General features: G+C 40.5%; 1 protein-coding gene across 1 annotated transcript; it reads left to right on the forward strand.

Annotated features, from left to right (window-relative positions):
- The first annotated feature begins 1,525 nt into the window (after window positions 1-1,525).
- On the forward strand, window positions 1,526-19,336 carry TNFSF11 (TNF superfamily member 11). Its single transcript, XM_035553365.1, has 5 exons — window positions 1,526-1,759; window positions 7,685-7,852; window positions 14,246-14,291; window positions 14,382-14,480; window positions 18,915-19,336. Exons 1-5 carry the CDS (start codon window positions 1,526-1,528, stop codon window positions 19,334-19,336), a joined length of 969 nt encoding a protein of 322 aa, XP_035409258.1.
- The last annotated feature ends 3,276 nt before the right edge of the window (window positions 19,337-22,612 follow it).

Consider the following 22,612-nt stretch of genomic DNA (forward strand, 5'->3'; position numbering starts at 1 on the left):
CATTTGGAAAGGAGAGCGGCAGCCATTCGAGGTTGAGTATTGCTCCATGACTTCCTGATGGGTGATGTTGAGAAACAGGTGCTGTGAAACCATCATTTCTCAGATGTGTCTCACTGTTGGTGAAGTAATTGTTATTGCACTATGTGGGTCCAGTGTTAAATGATGTCAGCTTATTTTGATAGTAATTTGTCGCACAGTGGTTTGGTATATTTCGGACAGTTTTCTTTAATTTCTTGGAGCATGTAATCATGTCTTGTACAGTCAGCCTCTTTAGGAGGTGAAGTTTCTCAGTTTTTTAGCTTGGGCAGAACTAAACAGGATATTCTGTCATGTTGTAAGAGCTGAAAACTAAACTGTGTTTTTACAGTCCAAATGACTTACATGGATCTGTGTTATTCCCCCATGTTCTTCAAAGGCCAGTCTAGACTTCAACTCAGCTGCTTTTACGTCCATACCATTTCCCCACTGAATTTTACAGGACTGCAGATCTAACGCATCTGAACTGTCTTTACAACAAGCCCTTCCACAGGATTCAGGAGAACACTTTCCACAAAGTGGACTAATTAGGTGCTGAAGTTGGTCCTACTGATAAGATAGTTACATCTCCAAATGCATAGATAAAGTGATGAGCAAAAAAGCTCAGGGAAGAAAGACTATATGGAGACAGGAAAGATAAATTTAGACAAGCTCTAAACGAGCAGGTATATGAAGGGGATAATTGATCTGAAGGGGATCATGCTAAAGTAGGTGCCTACAAAAGGCAACACGACTCAGGCTGAGACATGGGGAGCGCAGGAAGATGCAGTTCCTCACCAAGCCTTCAGAAATGCCTCTGCAACAGACTGGTTGTGTGGAGGAAGATGGGGAGCCCCATCTCTGGTTTGTCATTGGCAGGCAGCTCAGCTTTCTCTAATTTCGTTACCCCAGTCCTCTGACAACACTTAGCACTGTCTCACCGTGCTTTGGACAGCGCAAGCACGTTTATTTTAACCTGGTCTGAACAAAGAGCGAGTTTAGACACCCAGCGGGGCTGACAGCCCTGCATTCCCCATACCCAACGGGACAGGGACAACCATGAGGGCACCTCCAGGTACAGCCCCAGGAGCTGGAGCTTCTGTGAGGGGAGAAAGCCCTTTGTGATAGAGGTACACAACATGGCTTTGGGGGACTTTATTCCTCTTCACACCGAGGCCTGAGGGGACGACGATCAACTCGACTCCCTGAGGAGGGCTCTGAGGGCAGGGGAGGGCCCCGACCTAAGCCGACCCTCCCGCCGCCGGGGGCCGGTCCCCACTCGGGGAGGGAAGGGAAGAGACGCCATAAGAGGGGAGTGGTGGCCATGTGCGTGCGTGTGGTGGCGGCGGGCGGAGGGAGGACGAGTCACACCGCCCGGGGCTGATTGGCCGCCACACTTTATAAGAGCTGCCCTGCCCGGGGCGCCGGGGGTTGTTTGTAGCGAGGCCGGGGTTGGGGGGTGGGGGGAAAAAAAAAAAAAAAAAGCTCCGTGGAGCCGCTTTGCGGAGCCATGCGGCGAGCCAGCCGAGACTACAGCAAATACTTGCGGGGCTCCGAGGAGCTGGGCGGTGGCAACGCCCACGACAGCGCCCCGCCGCCGCCTGCCCCGCCGCAGGCGGCCCCGCCGCTGCCGGCACACCCGCACCCGCCGCCCGCCTCCCGCTCGCTCCTGGCCGCCCTCGTCCTGCTGGGGCTGGGGCAGGTGGTGTGCAGCGTGGCCCTCTTCCTCTACTTCCGAGCTCAGGTAAGCGGCTGCCGTGGGGGAGATGGGGCCGCCGAGGTGTTTAGGCTGCGGGAGGAAAGGGGAGCAGGCATCTTGGGAGCCCCCCGGGGCGCTTCGTGTTTTTAACTCCAGAGCTGCACGGCAGCTCTGTCAAAACATATAGCTCGTGGAAGTGCACAAGTGCACGTTTGTTGCTGTGCTAGAGAGCCATTGCGATCAAAACAACTTATCACAGCATCTATATTTTTTAAAACCCCGTGTTCACACTCTTTACCCTCTCCCCCTCCACTCCTTCAGGACCCTGCCTCATAGGTTCGTGTCAGCGCTGTACACACGCCCAAGAAGGGATAACAAGTTTTCTTACCATAAAGACTACTTTTCTTCTGCTTCCTTTATTTAAAAAAAAAATAATTACATAGTGTGAGTGTAATTCTGCCTTTGGCAGCTTGGCTCTCTTGCTGGTTTCCAGTTCCTGTAGATTTGGAGCAAAGCTGTTGGATGGACTTTGCAAATTTGAACTTTTGAGAGGGCTAAAAAATGCAATGTACCTAGGTGTAGACTTGACTAAAATACTCCCTGAAAACTTCCTAATGTCAAAAATGTCATCTTTGCTATCACTGAAAAATATGCTTTCAAAGTAAGTACATAATTCACAATAATAAGATATGGTAATCCACCATTGCTCACCAATTTCTTATTGTGCAAATAACACAGATGGAAAAAATACAGTAGGTCTTGTAGAAGTTAAGTATTAATTGCTTTGCAGATAGTTTTACTTCATATGGGGCATGTTTTGAAAGGATTGCTGACAAATTTAATTGTATTAGTCTATAGTTATCCTTTCAGATTTGGTTGTATCAATCTGCTGTCAAATTGAATTGTGTTAATCTGTCTAAAGTTATACTTTTTTTTATAACAGAACTTAGGTTGTGTAGTATATTCTGTTAAAATAATGAGAAGTTATTAGTAGGGGCCGTGTTGGTTGGTGGACTAACCAAATGTGAATTAGCAAGACTTGATTTTATAGGCTCGTATTAAGAAATTACATGATTTAACAGGACTGTTTTACAAGCTCTTCAAAACCCAAAGAGGCTGAATAAACTCTGACTCAGTTTTACCATACACTTCTTATTTTCATTTGCATAAAATCATTTGGGCTAGATCATGACACAGTGTGAGCTGAGACAATAACCGAGGTTTTGGTTTTTCCTCAGTTTTGTTTGTTTTGTGGCTTGAGCATTTGGAATTTCACAAGACACAAAACTAAGACTGACACCAGATTTTCATGGGTAAACACATGTTTGTGGCCAAGAAATAACGTAGCACAATGCAAATGAGACAAGGAGCTGGTATATTTAAAAAGGAAGAAAAAGCTAAGAATTGAATGTTACCAGTATTCCAGAATGCTGCTATTCTGACCTGTAAAAAGATTAAAGTGTTCTGGCTTTTCTTTTTGGACCATCTTGTGCAAAGTACTGAATCCATGAAACTAAACACTTATAACATGTATTGCTCCTAAGTATTTATGCTGATTATGCTTCATGAGAAATATTTGCTCATGGTCAATGAAAATTCAGTGCAAATTTGGGTTCTGTGAGCAGATGGAGATAATAGAACACTTAGCACTCTCACTTGGTGCTGTGCATGTGTCTCTATTTCTCTTTAATTGGGAGGTGATAAAGTATAGTTTTCAAAAGCTGTGCTTTTACATTTTTTATTCTGGTCCATTTCCTTCCTGTACTTAGATCAGAAAAGAGTAGGGATTTGGTCTAATGCTGAGCGAACTGGAGGGCAGTAGAACAAGCTGGGAGGGCTCAAAGCCAGATGTAGGGTCTGGATGTCAAACTCCCCCAGTTTAACCTGCAACTCTAAGCTTACTTGTTTTTCCTATTTGAAATAGTCTGTTCAAATGTTAAGTATTCTACTGTACCAAAGAGTTCACATTTAGATAAATGGGGACCTGGAAGACAGATTTTTATTGCCATTTCATGCATCTGTGGAAGTTTGACTTTTCGCTGCAATGTTTTAAACATCCTTTCAGATCTGATCTGAAATCTTGGGAGCGTGCTGGAGCAGTGGCTAACAGCAAACCGCTTGCTAGGGGTCACTAGCACTTTCTGGAAGCCCGGAAGAACCCTTTCTTGGTGGTTAGGAAAGATCACAGAGTGTAAAGTGATATTTGATTAAACTTGAAGTTGGTTTAGGTTCGAAAACAAGTATAAATGATTAACGTTTATTTTAGGGAGAAAGTGCACAATGTGATACTGTAATATTGCAAAATTAAGGCAATACTTAATAAGTAAAGTTCACTGGAATATACTGTCTTTTAAAATCAAAGCAAATCTTTTTATCTTTATAAAATTGGCTCTTAATTCTGTAAATTCATCTGGTGTCACCCATCGTATTGGAGTTCATTTTGCCTGCCCTGAATTACTTGAAGGGAGTTCAGGGATGCAACTAAAGTGGTTACAGATGATGAAAAACGGTGATAACAAGGGGCACTGGAAGGTGTGATCAGATTCCAGGGTTGGAGACGGTAGATGTGTATGCACAATAGTAACATGTATAAAGTATAGTAAAATAATAGCTAGATTTTCTCTCTAAATGGGCTGATAGCTCTAGGGTATTTACTTCTTTAACATGTTGTAAAGCTTTCTCCAATATTGTCCATTGCATCTTGATTTTTTTTTCAGGTATTAAATCTTTAGGACTTCATGCTGAAGGTCTTTATTTATTCACAGGCTAACCTTCCGCTAACCTTCTGTGCCTTGCAAGGTAGTACGCTGCTTTCTGTAGACCATTCTGGTATTTCGTTTTGGCTCTTCAGAAGCTCTTCTCAGAACACATCCTTGAAAGCTTTTTTGTTCGTCGCTTGTTGCCCACAGTTAGGGTGTCGGTGCTCAGTATTGTCTGTTTGCAGCTATGGCAGCTCAGTATGCATTTTTTATAAAATGTCAGTTGCAGGATTTCTGAGAAGGGCTGCTCAGACAGGTGAGCTCATTTCCGTGGTTGAGAAGTGGTGCTGGCTGGGTATTCTTTGAAAACGGTAAGGGCAACCAGGTAGGTTATTAGTCCCGAGATCAGAGCTTCACCTTATCAAACAATAAATCTCTAGAGACTTCCGACTTGTCAGGATGGATTGTATAGCTTCAATTTAAGTTGCTGGAGCAATCAGTGTTTCCATTAAGTCCCCAGTCTTTTAATTGTAGGTGCAGAAATGGTGGTTTTCTGTCTTGAGCCCTCAACAGATGAGCTATAATCTGAATAAGTGCTTCTGTACAAGCTGCTGCTGTAGTTCTGGCACAGTGTTTGTGTGACACATTTGACTCATTGCTGATGGGCAATAGCTGTAAGTCTCTGATGGGTGTGAGTTGTCATGCTGAATGCTCAGGTCCTAGAAACATGAAAATCTTTCATGATTTTTGTGTTTTAAAACCTCGTTTTCTTGTCTGCTTTTCAGAAGTTGTGTTTAAATAAATCCCAAACTGGGGTAACAGTTTCTCACTAAAAGTATTGCTGATAAAAGTGAGTACCTACTGGCAGTCATTTGCTGTGACTCCCTGTTTTCTCTTCAGTGGTGTGTGTGTGGAGGGGAGAGGACTTAGATATCCAGATCCTGTCAAAGGCCCTAATTCCCTCTGGTTTCTGACAATACCAATATAAGAGGCTACATCTGGAGTAACAGGTCTTGTTTTGGGCCCCTCAGTGCCAGAGGCATAACAACAAACTGGAGAGGTTGCAGGCCTCCATCGATGGAGTTTCCATCAAGCTTGGCTAGACAAGGCCTCAAGCGATCAGCCCTAAGTTACACGTTGGCCTTGCTTCCAGCAAGGGGCTGGACAAGGTGCCTTCCAGACCTAGGTCTTTCTCCATGAACTGCCTCTTAACAGCTGTTGGTAACCATTTGTTTCTTCATCTCCACTTACTGTTGATTCTCTGAGCTTCTCTGTACTAGTGGAATCTACTGGGATGAAGTTTTACAGCTGTTAAAGCTAGCGCTGCCTTCCTGCTCCTTCATGCCCTTGTATTAGCTCCGATGCTTGCCTGACACCTGTAATGAGCTGGCTTCAGGATGCTAATCCTTTAGGAAACTGCATCAACAAAAAATTACCTCAGGGTAGTGCTCCACGATACTGGTTTAAAGAGGAGGTTGAGTGCCAGGAGTGGGATTTCATGGCGAAGAAGGTGAGGGCGCAGAGGTCAGTTTAGACAGGTAATGGGGCTGCATTTAGAAGTTATTAATGTAGTTGTTAGTGCTTAGTAGAGTTGTAATAGCTATAAACAGATTTTCCTTTGGATCCCATGTCAGGCCACCCCAGAAGCTCTTACTGCCTCCAAGCCAGCCTGTAACTCATCTCTGCCCCTCTGCTCAAAGCTGTGGCGTCTTCTGATCCTCAGGTGAAACTTTTCTGACCTATTCAGTTCCAAATCTGCAGGGATAACTGAGACAGCTAAACCAGCTCATGGGGGCTGACATTGGTTTGAATAAACGGGGCAAACAGCTCTCATCTGGAGCCTTCAGCAGAAGGATGGTGATGGAGGAGACAACTTGCTGTTGACATGGCCGTCTGTGCAACAAATGTTTTCCTCCAGTGTGTGCTGTTGGATGGCTGGCTGCCTGCTGTAGGCTTGAGCTTACCTCTGTAATCCTAACCTTATGTTTTTCAGTTAGTTTGGTTCTTTTTTGGGGTTAGGGGGTTGAATTCATGCTCGCGTGAATAATTTACATAAATTTGATTCAGTTTGGCTGTTGCGTATTCTGCAAAACCTCCTTTGACATTTTGTTCAATGCTATTTTAAAGGAAAATGACCACTAGTTTGGTATTATCTGTAATGGATTGGTATTTCCTCATCATGATTATTTGTAACGTGTTATATTATGTAATTCTCAGATATAAATTGGTGCTTTGGTGTTTGTTATGGAAAACAGTAGAAGTAAATGTTCATATTAGACCAGCTAATGCAGTTAGACTTAAAGAAAGTTTTGAGTGCACAAACCCTTCTGATGTAAAAGTAGCGTAAATACATGTTGAGATCAATTGCTGAGAGTCTCAGGCTATATATAAAAGAAAGCGGTTAATATCTGTTGAGTGTGAGGTGTATGGAGGGGGGTTAAAGAGTGAAATGGTTTGAATAATGTTTGTGCAATTGAATTCTGCTGAGGCACGATCTTGATTCTTGGAATATCCTTCTAAATCATCTTAGAATTAAGATTGGTAGAATTTAGGAGCATTCTGTTCTTACAATTACAAATTATATTTGATTCAATCAGAGAGATTAATTGCTAAAAATATCTTGCAGATATTTTGGATTTACTAGACTTTGTCCAATAAAGAGGAGGTGTTTTGTAGTACAGTTTTATTGTCTCTTGGTCTTTCTGAATTTGTATGATCTTACCTGGTGACTGTTTCATGAAGCAATGCATCTTGCCTGCAACATACTTTGTGATAGCTGTTTTCTGTTGCTTCTGTTTCTCCCCTTGAAAAGGATGTGCTGGATGTCGTACATACGTTCCCCAAATTGCTGCTCTTGACACTTGTGTGTCATCTTGCAATCCGTGTTTTTAATAAGTAGGATGGTTGCGTATGTTGCCTGCTAAAATAATTGTGATATTGCATCTAAAAATGGAATTCAGGTTTATTGATTTTTACAGTAAAGGTGGGATTAATCTTTAGCTAATCTTTAACTTTTGAAAGTCAATATCCAGTCTAAGCTAACAAACTAGGCAACTCCAGAAGATACATTTATTCTCCTATCTTATGTACTTGTTGGCTGAAGTAAACGTTTCTGAGGAGAACATTTTTTCATTGTTTAGAATAAAAATTTAGATGATAAACTTAGCTAGTTGCCAAACTTCTAGACAGTTGAAAATTTGCCCCGATTTAAATGTTCTTGTGTGTTGGACAGACTCTTAAAACTGTGGCTATGCTTATATTTTTGTTTCAGATGGACCCTAGTAGAATTTCAAAAGAAGATGCACACTGTGTCAGAATGCTTTTCAGATCTCCAGAAAGTATAGGTTTGCAAGATACACCGTTTGAAAATCAAGATGTGAAGTTAATGCCGGAATCATGTAGAAGGATGAAACAGGCTCTCCAAAGAGCTGTGCAAAAGGTAAGTGGGAGTGGTTTCTCTTATTTTTGTTTAGCTTAGTAATTTTTCCAATATCTTTGTTCAGAGGTAAGTTCTAGAAAGTATTCTTTTGGTGTTTGAAGAATATGGTGTTGGATCTGAGATCCCACTGCATATGCTTATGAACCTTGGTAGTGGTTAACCAATTCTGCATTCAAATACATTTTTTAGTTTTGTTAAAGGGAGGCTTGAAGTCACACAGAAAACTAACTGCAGTTAGTTGATAGGCAGTTCTGACATTTGGGTGGGTCGGATGGCAGTCATCTATCCTAATACTTGTACAGGTTTGCCAACACTTTGGATGTGGAAGGACAGCTCCACTTTTTTTTTCCAAACTGATCTTCCTGACTTTCTGACAGGATTCTCCAAGCCAAGGTCACTGACAAGCAAAGTGCTGTCTGAAAGATGGAAGGCATAGTATTTGTTCTCATCTGTTCTTGTTTCTTACTCTTTTTGCAGTACAGTAGTTTTGATTACCCAGAATGAAGGATAGTATCCTTTTTTTTGCTCATTTTGCCACAGTGGTGGAAGATCTGCTTTGCCATCATGATAAGTATGATGTTGAGAATGCAGCAGTTGAGAATGACAGCTTTTTTCCAAACTCAGATAACAAAAGCAGACACCTAAATTAGCCCTAATGAAGAAACCCAGGCAAGCTGAATATATGTCACAATTGTCCCTTACTAGTTACTGTGTTTGATCTCTTTGCATGTTCTTGTTAGTGTTTAGTGCTAATTATGGACTGTTGAAGTTGAATGTGTGCTATGGTATTTGGTTTTCCTGGCTTATAAAGTCCATTATCTCTTCACATCTGCATATGACTGTCGGGTTTTTCGTAAAGGATACTCCATTAGATTTGAGCTGAACCCAAATACGCTTTACGGAGTGACTTGTACTTGACTTAACTATACAGTGCATTAATTGTGCTGATGTTTATTTTTAGTAGAGTACTCTCTGTGACGGATCTTTTTCAGAACAAAGCTTAAAGCTGGGAGCCTAGTTTCCTTTATTTGCCACCTCCTTCAAAAACTTAGGAAAATGGGTTAACTCAGTAGGACTAGTTCTTTCTTCCAGCATTTTCTTTAGACTGACACTACTTCTACTTGTGTGTTCTGCATGCTGGTACTAGAGTGCTCTTTCATGCAGCACCCTTGACAGAGGAAGGAGCTTGTTACAGTAAGTGAATGGGAAGTTCTGCATTTTGGTCGTTTGCTGCTGGTTACTCAACAAAAGCATTAACTTTAGCGGAGACTGCATACTCTGCCATTCAGCATAGAGGTTAAATGCTGCAAAGGCAGTGGCCAAGATAAGTAGTGAGTAGGATAATTTTTTTTTTTGGTTGATGACTGTTAGTTTGAGAACAATGATGCTTTCCCTGCCAAAGTAATCACTCCAAAATTTTTGAATGCAACATAACATGCTAAGCAGCAGGGTCAGTGTTCTGGGTGCTTTGTCATCATACGTTGATGACACAGAAAAATAGGTAAATGTTTGCTTAGGGCTACATTTGCATCTTTTCTATTCATATCATGGAAATGAAAGAAACGGTGTTAAGGCAAATTAAGTTGGCCTTAAGCTGTGTGAGCTGAGCCCTTCATTGGTTCTGCCATACCAAAAGGCAGGGATGCATCTGAATCTTATCTACAATTGGACTAGGCCCTTGTGTGGGAATGCAGTTCATGTGACTGGAAAGATGTTTCCTATTTTCTCTGCTTTATTCAGGTTCCTGAAGTGTGTGTGTGTTTCAAGAGCTGGTATCCATATTTGCACTGACAGTGCATTAGGTGACTGAAATGGAACACTTTAAAATACAGTTTAAGTTCGCTGTTTTTTCAGTTGTTTGTCTTTAGCAATTCAAGCTATTCAGGAAATGAAAACAGACAACCTTTTTTTGTTAAGTTTTATAGTCTGGTTACAGCTTTTAGCTTACTGTGTTAGTTCTCACCTGTTTTCTTTGCACACCTGTAGACCAGTGTTTAAATCTAAAGCAGGGACTGCCATTGCAAGTGCTCTTCTGAAAACCGGTGTAGTAGTGCTGTAAGGTCAGGTCTGGAAATGTTTGTCTCCTGACAAACATTACATTTTTTTTTTAATTTTATTTTTATATAAATTAAATGGTGACCTCCTCAACATATTCTGGAATAAAAATACTGCTTAGGGAGCAGCTTACTCAGTAGAAAACACATTTTCAATACTATTGCAAATAAACTTTAAAGCAGACAAATAATATACTTTCCTAGTCTGTCTGTTTGCTTAATTTTTTTGCATGTAACCCTAAAAACCCTCTGGCAGCCCAGATGCTCTAACCACAGTTCTTATGAAGTCTGTTATGAGTCTGAAGTAGAAAGGAATACAAACATATCTTGGTCAATTCATAAGTATCTTTTCTTGGCAATACTCCCAGCTTCTAGCAGCTTGGGGAGTTCAGGCGTAAACTAGTCTCCTACACGGCAACAGCACACTTTGTAGCTAGACCTCCAGGGCAGCACTTATAAAGGGATCTATATACTTAGCAGACATTTGAAGTGCATGTGGTTATGGACAAAGCGAAGGTTTCATGGGTGACTGTTGTAAGCTGTTAAAATTTCAGTTTCCACACTACAACTTTACATGCCCTTTTTTTCCTGCAGGCAATAGACTACTCATTTGAATAAGAGGTCGCAGTGCTCATCTCAATCTTCTGAAGAATATTGGTTTATGCACTTTCTATTTCGCTTCCTTCCTGATTAGCATTCTTCAAACTGCTGAATTTCCGGCAAGATAATCAGATACTACTTCTTGATATCAACTGGCCTTAACGCACTGTGGTGGTAGTAGTAGAAACATTTGTGTAAGGGAGCCTTAGGGTAATGACTGAAGCAGTACATGAATGTCCTGAGGGTGGGTCTCTTGCCTGGTTTTAAAAGGCTACTTGTAGCTACTCAAAGGAGACAATGAGATACTGTAAAAACAAAGAGGAGGAAAAAACATTCACAGATGTTACATGTTCCTCTGTAACCTTGTTTGTGTGTACTCAACATCAGACCTAACCTGAAGGGCAGGACTTGTGTTTTAAGGGTGCTGATGACACGCTCATGTAGTAATAGGTGTGATAGTTCTCTAAGGGTTAAAACCCGAAGCCTGCTGTGGATGAGGAAAGAGCATTTCCCCCACATTCTAGCCACTTAAAGCATGGTTTTAGCTTTTAAAATTTGGAAGTTTTGCAGCTTCCCCATGGCCTTTTATTTTATTTTTTGGAGGAAGGAAGACACATTCATTTCTCTGACTGGCTGCTTGTTTTTTTGAACAGTGACTGTATGGAAAAGTTTAGAATATGGGAAGCAGGCCAGTAAAGTTGACATAGTGTGCAGTGAGCAAATGACACGAAGATGTACAGAAGCAGCTTATTTTAAAACTAACAGTGTGGTGTAACTTTTTGTGTACAGTTTTTTTCTAAAAATAACTCAAGAGCTTGGTAGCTCACTTGGTTTTGTGGCTGAAAATCTTAAGAGAAGTCACTGGCAATGTTTGTCAGCAGTTCTCATGCTTCTGTGGCTGTGTCTTAGTGACAGGTTCTGTTGAGTTGTTTCTGCATTCTTAGCAGTAGTGTTCTTCTAAGGTAGGTTGTGTATCAGTGTCTTGGAACTGTAGAAACAGATGAAGTGGAAAATAAAAAGAAATGTTTTGGAGTACATATTCTTCAAGAGGAAATCCACAGCTCCATGCCTGTTCTCTAAGGACTAGTTCATGTATTTCTCCCAGTTTTTTCCTGGAAGTATGGGCAGTGGAGCAGCAAGACTTAAATTTTGGGGGGGCTGGTCAGAGTCAAGTAAAAACTTGACACTAGTCCATTGTTTGGGAACTCAGCTGGTGGAGGATTTCTGTGTTCTGGCCACAGGATAGCCTTTGTGATGAGCACACAGAAGATTCAGCATGAGCCAGACTGCAGTTCTTCTAAGTGTATTAGTGTTGAGGTCACTCTTATCTCCCTTTTTGTTGTAATGGTGCTTGCAATCTTCATTGCATAGTAGCCTAGCTTCAAGAGGAGCACCAGAGTGCTCCTGTCAAGTCCAGGCTACAGCTTGGTGACCAAGGTGCTCGTAGGAAGCAGGGGAGTGGTAGGTTCAAGATCATTGAGACAAGTGGACCCAGGTCTTCCTGGGTAGCTGTTTTGCTCACCCAGTAGTGATGTTGTAGATGAATAGCACCACCATCAGTTAGAAAGAAAGTGGCTCAGAATGCATCTCACGAGGACCACAGACTTTCTTCATGGAAGATATGCTGAGTCAGACTGCTAGAGCTCAAAAAGCGAGGTACCCAGCTGCTCAAGTCAGAGCATCTTTGGAAACCTAGAGAAGCAGAACTCTAGGCTACTAAGGAAAAAAACTGGATTATAAGGAGGATAGCAATCGGCCAGTTCAGGGACTTATCAAGCTTGATTTTTTTTTTGTACTGTTTTAGATAATAGAAGATTAAAATGTAAATATCTTTTTGGATTTGTCCAGTAGCCTCTCTAGGCAAGCATTCCCCAGAAGGAAAGGATCCTAAAAAAGACTCCAAACCCAAAAGATTTCAATTAAGAAAGGAAAAAAGAAAAAGGAGTCTTCCCTTTCTAGGGAAAGGTTTGGGAGCAGTTGTAATGCAGTGACATCTGAGAATCTAGTCCATCTTCCAGTCTCCTTTACCTCTATGTCCTGTTCTCTTCAGATGCTTTTACCACCTTTGGCAGTACCAAATACTTGCAATTTTTCTTCTTAGTACTTCTGATGAAGTTATAGATCAGGTGTGGCTAGAGGCTGATGTGCAGCTCCTAGAATTGAGCTTCTTACTTCAACATCAGTTCTAGCAGCATGAAAATGAAGATCAGAGAGGGGAAGTGAATGTAAATGGGGGGGAGGTGGACATGGGTTTTGCTTCTTTTGAAGTTGTGATTCTTCTGCTTTTCTTCTTGTCTCTACAGCAGAAAGCATCGTAATGATTCATATCTACACTATCAGCATATCTCTGCTGAGCTATCATGCTTTGATAGTCATACAACAACTTCCATGCTGCTGTGGCTTTTCATTTTGGTTTAACATTTAGACACCTACTGAAAGGAGAAAGAGAGAGAAGGTGTTACAGATTTCACTGTGGCTGCAGAATTACATAAAAGAGGAGCTAAGTGTTTTCAAAGCAAGATTTCAAGTTCTAAAACACTGCAGTGATAGAGAACATGGTGGAACTTTGCTGATCTGGCCAAATCTGAGGTCGGTTTTATATACATGGCGTTTAATTAGACAAGCAGCAGTATGTGAGATATAAAGAGAAAACACAGGATCCCACTTACATTTCAAAGATAAGAATATGATTTACTATCTGCAGCAAAATGTTTCCTTCTACTAAACATCTTGATAGTTCCATAGTGTGAGGTAATCTCAGGAGGAAGGAGTTGTTATCCTTGTTTTTTTAGGAAACAGATGAGGAGAGTCATGGTGTGGAACAGGGAGCAGAACTGAGGAATGAACCTAATTCTATAAAGACTGTCCAGGCTTGTAACAACAACATGTTGCTTAGACTTTTGAAAACTGCTGTTTATACATCTTCATAAGAAGAAAACAAGAGAGGATTGTTTAAAAACAAAGCTTTGTGATACCTGTTGTTTATTTGCACTGTTCTTGGTTTGGGGTAACATGAGCTTTGCTCATATTAAAATTAATCTGCAGTCTGCAGTTTTGGAGAATATGTACTTCCAAACTCTAGCACCTGCTTAATTTGGACCAGTACAGATGTGGAAAATGCTAAATCCTTCAGTGTCTGCATACCTCGATATGAGGGAGGCTTGGTTGCAAAGCCTTATAGTCTTGCAACCTCTCCTGTTAGTGGTAAAGCATTAGGGGTGGAGGTTTTAATTTATCTCGTCATAAAGGAAATGCGGGGCTTAATTTTCCGCAGTTAGTGTGATTACATACTGGTGTCTCTGTAGAACTGCCTCCTTCGTTACCTTTTGACCCCAAGTCAATTCATAAACTTCATGGTTTTATGTGATGCATTTTTAGCAGTCATTGTTCCATTATACTTAGAAACGTTCCAAGTGCAATAAGTAGAAATGATTGTAAGTGTCTGTAATCACTCCTTCGATAAACGGTGCAGTGATCGCACACGCTAGCATTCCTATCCACCTTTATCAGAAGTATTGGACGGAGGAAGTAATTTGATTATGGCATTTAAACTGTGTGTTCACATTATACATCCTGTAAATACCAGGATATGTATTCCAGACATCTGGCTATACTGTAGGTAGAACCACCCCAACGTATACATGTATTCAGAGAACATACTGTGTTGTAATTGTGCAAATGATCTGTGATACAGAAGCAAGCAAGGCAACATCAAAGCAGTGTCTTTTTCTCATTTTAGGAAGTCCAGCGTATCCTGGGGAGAGAAACACCAAGACCAGAAAAAGGTAGATGCTGGTTTATGAATAAGAAATATTTTGGTTCTATTAAATTTTGTTTTTTTTTTTTCTGAGATAATGGAGTTCTTTTATCTTCAGCTGCAATGGAGGCATTAGGAATGGATCTGTACAAAAGAAATAAGCCTGAGAAGCAGCCTTTTGCCCATCTCATTATTGATGATAAGAATATTCCATCAGGTAAGTTCAGTTTTAAGTGGATTCTTCTAATGCTACTATGAATGTGCTTTACTCATTACTTAAGCTGTATGCATTACTTTTCTGCTTTATATAACTAAACCAAAGGGGAATTCTCTGAGGCCTGAAATCTGAGATTTCGCCAGCCTGCTCTGTTTAGAGATAAGTCATCTGCACATGAGGGGTTAGATTCTTGCCAGAGGGTAGTATTCTTTCCCCCTCCAACTGCATTGGCATTGTCCAAATGTTGAGCTTTATAAACAGAGAGCTTTAAGCAACTTGTAAAATGGCAATCAGAACTTCTACAGGCTTTCTTACTAGTTCAGATGCCTTCTGGCAACCTTCTCTTTGAGTCAGATTTTGTCTTTTGACATAGGTCAACAGTAGAGGATGCAGTATCAGTAAGCTTGTTTTAGCACTTTGTCTTCGGAAGATTGAATTAATTTTCTAGTTATATACATGGTCATTTACATCTACGGAACTGGAGTCTGTCACACTTTGAGAAATTCACCCATGGGACTTTTTTTTTTTTGCTGTCTATCTAGATGTTACTCGGTAAAATGTATTTTTACCAGGACTAATACTTGATACTTTTTTTTTTTTACTGATGTGCATCGCTGTATTAACTTTCTAGGGAGTGAATTAGCACATTTGTGGATAATGGCAACAGAAACACTGCTTTTTTTTTTGATCATCACAGTCTGTAGGAGCTCTCAGAAATACAGGCCTTGTAGTAACAAACTTTTGTTTCTCCTTTTGAGGAGACCAACCTCTTACCAATGCAATGAGTTGGGCTTATTCCCTCCAGATCTGGCAAATGGCTTATGCCCTCTTTGGAAGAGAATTACTGGGACATTAATCATGAGGACAGCTTCTGCTGTTATTTTGAGCACTGTGGCGTTAAGGGACTCTATCCTTTTGGGTAGCTAGAACCCTGAACCTACTGATTGTGAGGTGCTCTACTATCTTATCACTGGCGTGTGGCTCTACCCACTTGACTGGGTGGCATAGAGATCAATGACAGGCATAAAGGATGAAAAATTTGCTTGCAGATCACCAGGAGTTCTTTCTGTTTTCTCTGACTGCAAACTTATATTTTCTTGCAGTGTTTCTTTATTCTACACGTCTGAAATCCTTCTAAATAGCTCTTTGCTATCCATGAGTCAGGGCAGATTGGTTCTTAGTATTTTAAATTCCCTACTGTCATCACTCTGACCCAAAATAAGCAATGTCAGGAAAAAAAATCAGTCTATCATTATCAAACAGGATTTTATTTTGTTCAAGTAATTTGCAAGGTAACGCCTGTCATGAATAGGCATTGAACACTTTCCTTTCACCTGGTTCACAATAATACCATGCCTCGAATGGACTTCTGCAGTTATGGACTGACAGGGAGGGGGAAAAATAACTCCTCCTACATCTTGGCGTCCCACCCATCATTTAGCTGCAGAAGCCGTAGTGGTTTAGATTTGTTGCATTAGGTTAAAGCTGGATGCTTGCTGTTTGCTTTTTACCAGAGCTCACTTCAAACGCTACCTAGGTTTTAAATGAAAACAGTGAATTTTGGTTTATAAATTGATTATAGAAATTAGTCACAGTTTAAAGGAGAAGAGCACAAACAGAAATAAATGCAAATGTTAAATATATCATTTGGAATCTGAATTGGTACCTTTAGCTAGTACCTAAAGAAACACTAGTATTTTTGAGCTATTTACAGCTACAGGTTCAGCTTAGCTGCCCTTTGCCTCCAGAAGTGGTTTTTCAGAGCAGGCAGAGCTTTGGCCCTTTCTTCAGGCTTTATTTATACCTGAAAGCTACTATAGTGCAAATGAGTAATAAATACTGGTTTACTTTATCCTTCCATCATCTTCCTTCCCACTAATTCTGTTGGAACTCAGTTGTGTTAGTCTTAGTTCATGCCTGCAAACATTTAAAACATTGTTTTGATTTGTATTGAGTTACCAGAAAGACTGAGAATTACCTTTTTTTTTTTTTTTTTTACTGCTTGTTACCATGTTTGGAAAATTACCTTAGTCATTATCTCTGACTTTTCTTCCTTCTGTCAACATGGCTTACTTTGTGTTATTTCTTCCAGGGCTCCATTATAAATTTTTGTCTCAAAAGATACTGTATTACAGCACTTGTGACTGTCCTATAATTTGGATTGTGTTTTGGAGTTTCATATATGGACAACTGAGTTGGCACTTAGATGCTCCATTTTTTTTTCCTCTGCCTGTGTTTCTGCATATTGATCGATTGGGTGTATTACCATCTGCAGTACTGAGATCCTGTTCACTCCTTCCATTAAGCGTTGCATGACAAAATTTCCACCAATGTGCATTTGTGCTGTGCTCCTGGCTCTGACATGCCTTGTCTAAACCTCTGAATTGTGGCAAAACGTCCGGCTACCTTGGTTAATGAAGTCATAGCACTATAATCTAGGTTGAAAGGCACTTCTAGAAGTCATCCAGGCTAACCCCCTGCTCAAAACAGGTCTAATTAGACCTATAGATAGGATCATTCTCCTTCAGCTCTTGACTTGTCCCTACACCTGACCATGGATGAATGGTACATATTGCTCTCAACACCAAACAGCGTGAACAAGCTTCACCTGTAGCTGCTCTCAGTATCACAATTACAAGTCACTGTGGCACCTATTTTTCTATCTTCCCTCTTCAGCAAAGAATCATATATTTTCACTTAGGATTTCTTCAAAATTGCCTCTTGATTTTTTTTTGAGGCTAGCAACTAAAAAATGTACTTTACAGGTTAATAAATTCTGCCTAGCATCTCCCTGGTGGGCCACCAGTCAGTCACAGTATGTCAGCAAGCCTTTCTGCTTGGTCATATGTATACATTTCTGCCTAATATTTCTGTGCCTCTGTCCTTTGTCAGTCCAAGCAGTGATATTGGCTCTAATTTCTCACCTATCCTCCTCATTTTGAAGGTAGCATAGCTTCCCAGGGTGGTGTTTCTGGTGGACTTGACACTGTGTACAAGAAGTCCTACAACTTCTGCTATTCTTCAACTTCAGAGATGTTCTCTGGTATTTCAGCATTCTCTTGCAGATGAGTTATTCCAGGATAGGAGACTTAAGATCTTAGTGTGACTTCCAATTCGTTGATGGCTTTCAGAGTTTTTTAGAGGTACTGCACAGAAGAAGGCTTCGCTGTACAAGGTGGCTTGTGTAATTTCTACTTAGCTACACTGGAGCCATAAGACAGCAGCTATTTAAGGTCTGCTTTTGATAACATATGCTTTGCTCAAGTCTCTGTGGAAGAATGCCAGAAGATTTTTTTGTTCTGGACTAACATTAGACTATTCCTCTCACATGCAAACGTTGCCCTTTGTAGCTGGGGAAGACTCATAGCTCTCAATTTCCCCTGTTCCTGTCCTACTTACCTTCCCTCACTTCAACACAAACAAATCCAGGAGGCAGCTTTAATCAAAGGTACTTGAGGCTGTTCCCCAGCATGTTTGTGAGCACTGGGGGTGGTGGGAGTAGATTGTTTTTAGTTTGGTGTGGGGAGAGGATAAGGTACTGAATATTCCACGCAGGCCTGTAGATGCACTGAGAGTCCAAGGTCCTCTGGCACCTGTGCAGGCCTGCTACTGTGGGTGCCTCTGAGGGAGCAAACAGAGCTGGGTTTGTGTGGGAGTTGCTAGTGGTTAGGAGGACAAGTTAGCCAACTTTCATCTCTTGTGCTCTGCCCTGTGTATCGTGCTGAATAAATGGTAGGTTGTAGTGGCTCTTCTGTGCCATGGTGCATCTTAGAAGGGTAGGGACCTGTGTGGCTTCCTCTGCCCATGGGTCTTGTCTGGTTCTTCTGTGACTTATATCTAAAGTATAGATACTTTGTGTAGTTCTAAAGATAAAGGATTGTATTGACTTTCTTCCTTTTTTTTGTGTTCTCAAATGAGAATATGTTTATCTTTGTACTGCTGCAGTCACAAGAGCATAAACTACATGAAGGTTTCATAAACTTTCTATCTGAGGAAATATCAGTTCTTTTCAGATGCTGTTTAGTTATTCCTTGCAAACACAGGTTAACTCATAGCAAGATTTGCTCTTTTTTTTGTTAGCAATTTTTCATTTCAAATTCTCTCAATTGTTTGTTACCCGAATAAAGTTTTAGGTGGAATGCAATTACTGCATAGAGCTTGCTATGTGACTGAGTGCCATCAAACTATTGGCCAAGCAAGTGTTTTGTACCATGTTCCAGCAGATGTTCTGTGGGAGGGCAGCACATGATGAAAAAGGAAATTTCTTATGTCTTCTATCATAAGTGTCTAATATTCTGAAGCTTTAAACTTCACTTTAGCCTACATGAAGGTACTTGCTATTGATTTTAAAAATCTGGGTATTGCTTTTTAAATGTTGTGTTTTGTGAAATGCTTATAAATGAAATAATAATTTTTTTCCTCCCCTCTCTTCAGGAACTCGTAAAGTGAACCTTACATCCTGGCATCATGACAAAGGCCAGGCAAACTTATCAAATATGACGTTTAATGATGGGAAACTAATTGTTAATCAAGATGGATTTTACTACCTGTATGCCAACATCTGTTTTAGACATCATGAAACTTCAGGAAACCTGACTAAAAGAGGGCTTCAGCTGATGGTGTATATGACTAAGACAAACCTTAAAATAAGGCGCTCTGATGTGTTGATGAAGGGAGGAAGCACCAAATACTGGTCAGGGAATTCAGAATTCCATTTTTATTCTGTAAATGTAGGAGGGTTTTTTAAATTAAAATCTGGTGAAATGATAAGTATCCAGGTATCAAACCCATTGCTACTGGATTCATCACAAGAAGCAACTTACTTTGGGGCATTTAAAGTAAGGGATTTAGACTGAATATTTAGCGTGCTGAAATTGGGCGGGGGGGAAGGAAGGGGTTAGTGGTCCAGAAACAACTTGAAGACAGAACTGAAAATTTTTTGCATCCCAGTTGCATCTGTATAAGGCATATAGCTCTAAAGACATGTTTTGCCCTGTGCTGACTCTGGCAAGAGTTCCATAAATGCATCAAGGATAAAATTGTGTGGTTCTGATTCAGTCTTACACCAGTTTTACTTCGTATGTCTCCACTGGCTTCAGTAGAATCGTTATGACTTCTACATTGGTATAGTTGAAATCAGAGCAATTGGTATTACTGAATTATTTCCACATTCTGACCTGACTGTTTGGCACAAACGTAAGGCAGGACAGAATTTGGCTCTCAGATTGCATTTGGGGCTTAATCATGCTTGGGGCTGAGCATTCTGACCCTGAGACAGCAAAGATTGTGAATGTATAACTAATTCCATTGCATTTGATGTGGCTTTTCACGTGCTTAGTTAAGCATGTTCATGCTTTGCTGGATTAGGGTTGGAAAGCTCAAGCCGTGGCAGAAATGAGTTGTGGAACACCTAAACAGTTGAAGTCACATTTTTACCTGATTAAAAAGGGCTATTTCTAGGAAGAAGGGAGATCTGGCCTTACAGTCCTAAAAGGTTAATTACAGGTCATTATTATTGTTGCACAACTAATTGCAAATATAGATTGCCAAAATATGGAGTGCCTTTAAAGTATTACATTGTGCCAGAACCTGCAAAGACATTTTTTAGACAAAAAGTATGTATTTTTATATTCTGTAATATCTAAAGTTATATTTTAGGTGTAATGTTTTGTGTAAAAAAATGTAAATTATATTGTCCTATAGTATTTGATACAAAATATTTAAATTCTCTTGCTGTTTGTATATTTAATGTTTTAAACTGTTTTTAATGTACAGACATGTTAAACTAGTGCACTTTTTAATCCCAATGGGAAAAATTGCAGCTAAAAGAGGTTGTTTGCAATTAGCAAATGTAATATATACCTTTGTACTTTTTAACTTAATAGATTTCTGTTAAACTTGTCAGTATTACTTGGGGGAGGAGGGAAATTCACACCAAAGTCATGAATAATTACACCAGAATGCTGGTCACTGGGTGCCTTTCAAACCTGGAGGGTAATTAATGTTACAAAGCTGGTGTTACCTGAAGGGGAGAAAGAAAAAACAACATAATAAGCCACAGAAATGTATTGGGGGTATTTATAGTTATTGAACAGGCATATTTTCCTACAATGAATTCCACGAGTTGTAAATTCTGCAATAGAGCAATGACTTTTTTAGCCTAGTTTCCTGAGAAAACAAAGCTTTTGTCATTGCATTGCCTGTCCTTTTCTCCCCTTCTAGCTTCTAAAACTCTGCACCTTCCTGCCAGATCTGGCAGGTGAATAGCAGTATTGAGATTCTTACAGGTTTTATGAGAACTGACAGCTGAGAACGACTCAGCAATTTTCCATTATTAGTCAGTGGCTGGCCACTGTTCATATTAGCCAACAAATTAATATGGGGAAACTCCTAGTTAGCCGCTACACGTGTTGTCTCTTCTATAGTTGCTTGGCCAAAAAGGTAGGTGGAAGGAATCTGAGGGTGGGTATGGGGAACATGGGAGGGAGCTGCAAATATTGTAGGTGATGTTTAGAGCACATCTGGGCAAGGAACAACTTTAGGGTGGGGATCACGGAGATTTTAGGAATGTTTGGGTGCTCTAAGGGTGAAGTGGGGAAAAAACCTCTTTAATGCAGTAGGAATCAGAAGGCAGAACGCTCAAATGTGTAAGAAATGAAGCTTCATACAAATCCTCAGACTTTTTTTTATAATAAACTGAGTTGAATTCAAGCAATTATTTTATACTGTATAATAAACATTTCTTTTTAATGTTAATATTGTTTTCTTACAAAATATATTTCTAAGAAAAAATACCTTTTGTGGTTTCTTTATTTTCTTGTGTCCCGGTATTTCTTGTGCTGCTTCAAACACTGTTCGTATTTCAAAATATGTAGGGTGAGTATATTATAGCTCAAGTGGGTGCGTATGTTATAGCTCAAGAAAACTGAGGCACAAATCAACTGTCATGAGAATGGAACTGAATTTTAAGGAGTCTTGATTTGGCTCCAGACTTTGGCACATGCATCCACCACTTTCAAGCAGCGTAGTTAATATTAGGTGTTGTAAATTTAGCTGGAAGTGAGGATCTCCATTTTGTGTCACACAGACTAGTTTTCAGTTCAAAACCAGAAATTACTGAGCAATCTGGGTCTTTTCTTTCAACATTTCATCAACATATCAGATTCTGTGTCTCTTCTTTCAATATTTCAGAATCTGGGTCTCTTCTTTCAACATCTCAAGAACTGGATGTTGTACTACAAGAATACATACTTAAAGGGGTCTAATAAAAGGATGGAGAAGGACTCAGGTAGATAACAATAGGACAAGGGGGAATGGTCTTAAACTAAAAGAGAAAAGAAGGTAGACGTAGACTAGACCTTAGGAGAAAATTCTTCACTCAGAGGCTGGTGAGGTGCTGGAACAGGGTGCCCAGAGAAGCTGTGGATGCCCCATACGTGGAGGTGTTTGAGGCCAGGCTGGATGGGGCCTTGGCCAACCTGATCTAGTGGGTGGCATCCCTGCCTATGGCAGGAGGGTTGGAGTTTGACAATCTTTAAGGGCCCTTCAAACCTGAGTCATTCTATGAATCTTGTATTATTTTTTCTGGACTGGATAGGAGTCCAGTGATCGGCTGGGAGAAAAACATCCACTGTGTGTGTCTTGTTATCTGGGGGTTAAGTGCCCATCTCTAGCTCCTCAGGGTTTTCAAATGAATTGAAAGTTGAGTTAATGCTTATCAAATGTTCTGACAACTTACAGTATTACACAAAGGAGCGGAACCATCAAGACTAAATGTCATCTGAATGATGCTGTCTGTGAGCTGTCTGCTCTAGATGAGTTCATGGTAGCTGTGGTACGTCTTGAGCCCCTGTGGGTTCACTTGTGGGTTACCCTGTGCATCCTACATCACCAGAGGTTAGAAGAACGCTTCTGAGGCTCAGCTCTGTAACACATCTGTCCTCATTACCAATGCAGCAGTCACCTGAATTTTACAGTGCAATAATTGGCTTTAAATTTCTGTTGTATGATGACTTTGGGACCTAAATCATTTTTATATATTTAATTATTTTTGGACTAAGCATCATCTGGGTGCAAATTGACAAGCTATGTCATGAACCAGGGGGGAAGGATGTGATGAAGTAGTCCTAATG

Source organism: Cygnus atratus, chromosome 1 (genome assembly GCF_013377495.2).
Source record: "Cygnus atratus isolate AKBS03 ecotype Queensland, Australia chromosome 1, CAtr_DNAZoo_HiC_assembly, whole genome shotgun sequence".
NCBI classification, from domain to species: domain Eukaryota; kingdom Metazoa; phylum Chordata; class Aves; order Anseriformes; family Anatidae; genus Cygnus; species Cygnus atratus.

Bases quoted from the DNA above. Each gene is read 5' to 3' on its own strand.
- TNFSF11 (XM_035553365.1), top strand. From the start codon at position 1,526: ATGCGGCGAGCCAGCCGAGACTACAGCAAATACTTGCGGGGCTCCGAG. The intron at 1,760-7,684 runs GTAAGCGGCTGC...TTTTTGTTTCAG, and splicing joins TCCTCTACTTCCGAGCTCAG to ATGGACCCTAGTAGAATTTC. The intron at 14,292-14,381 runs GTAGATGCTGGT...TTTTATCTTCAG, and splicing joins AACACCAAGACCAGAAAAAG to CTGCAATGGAGGCATTAGGA.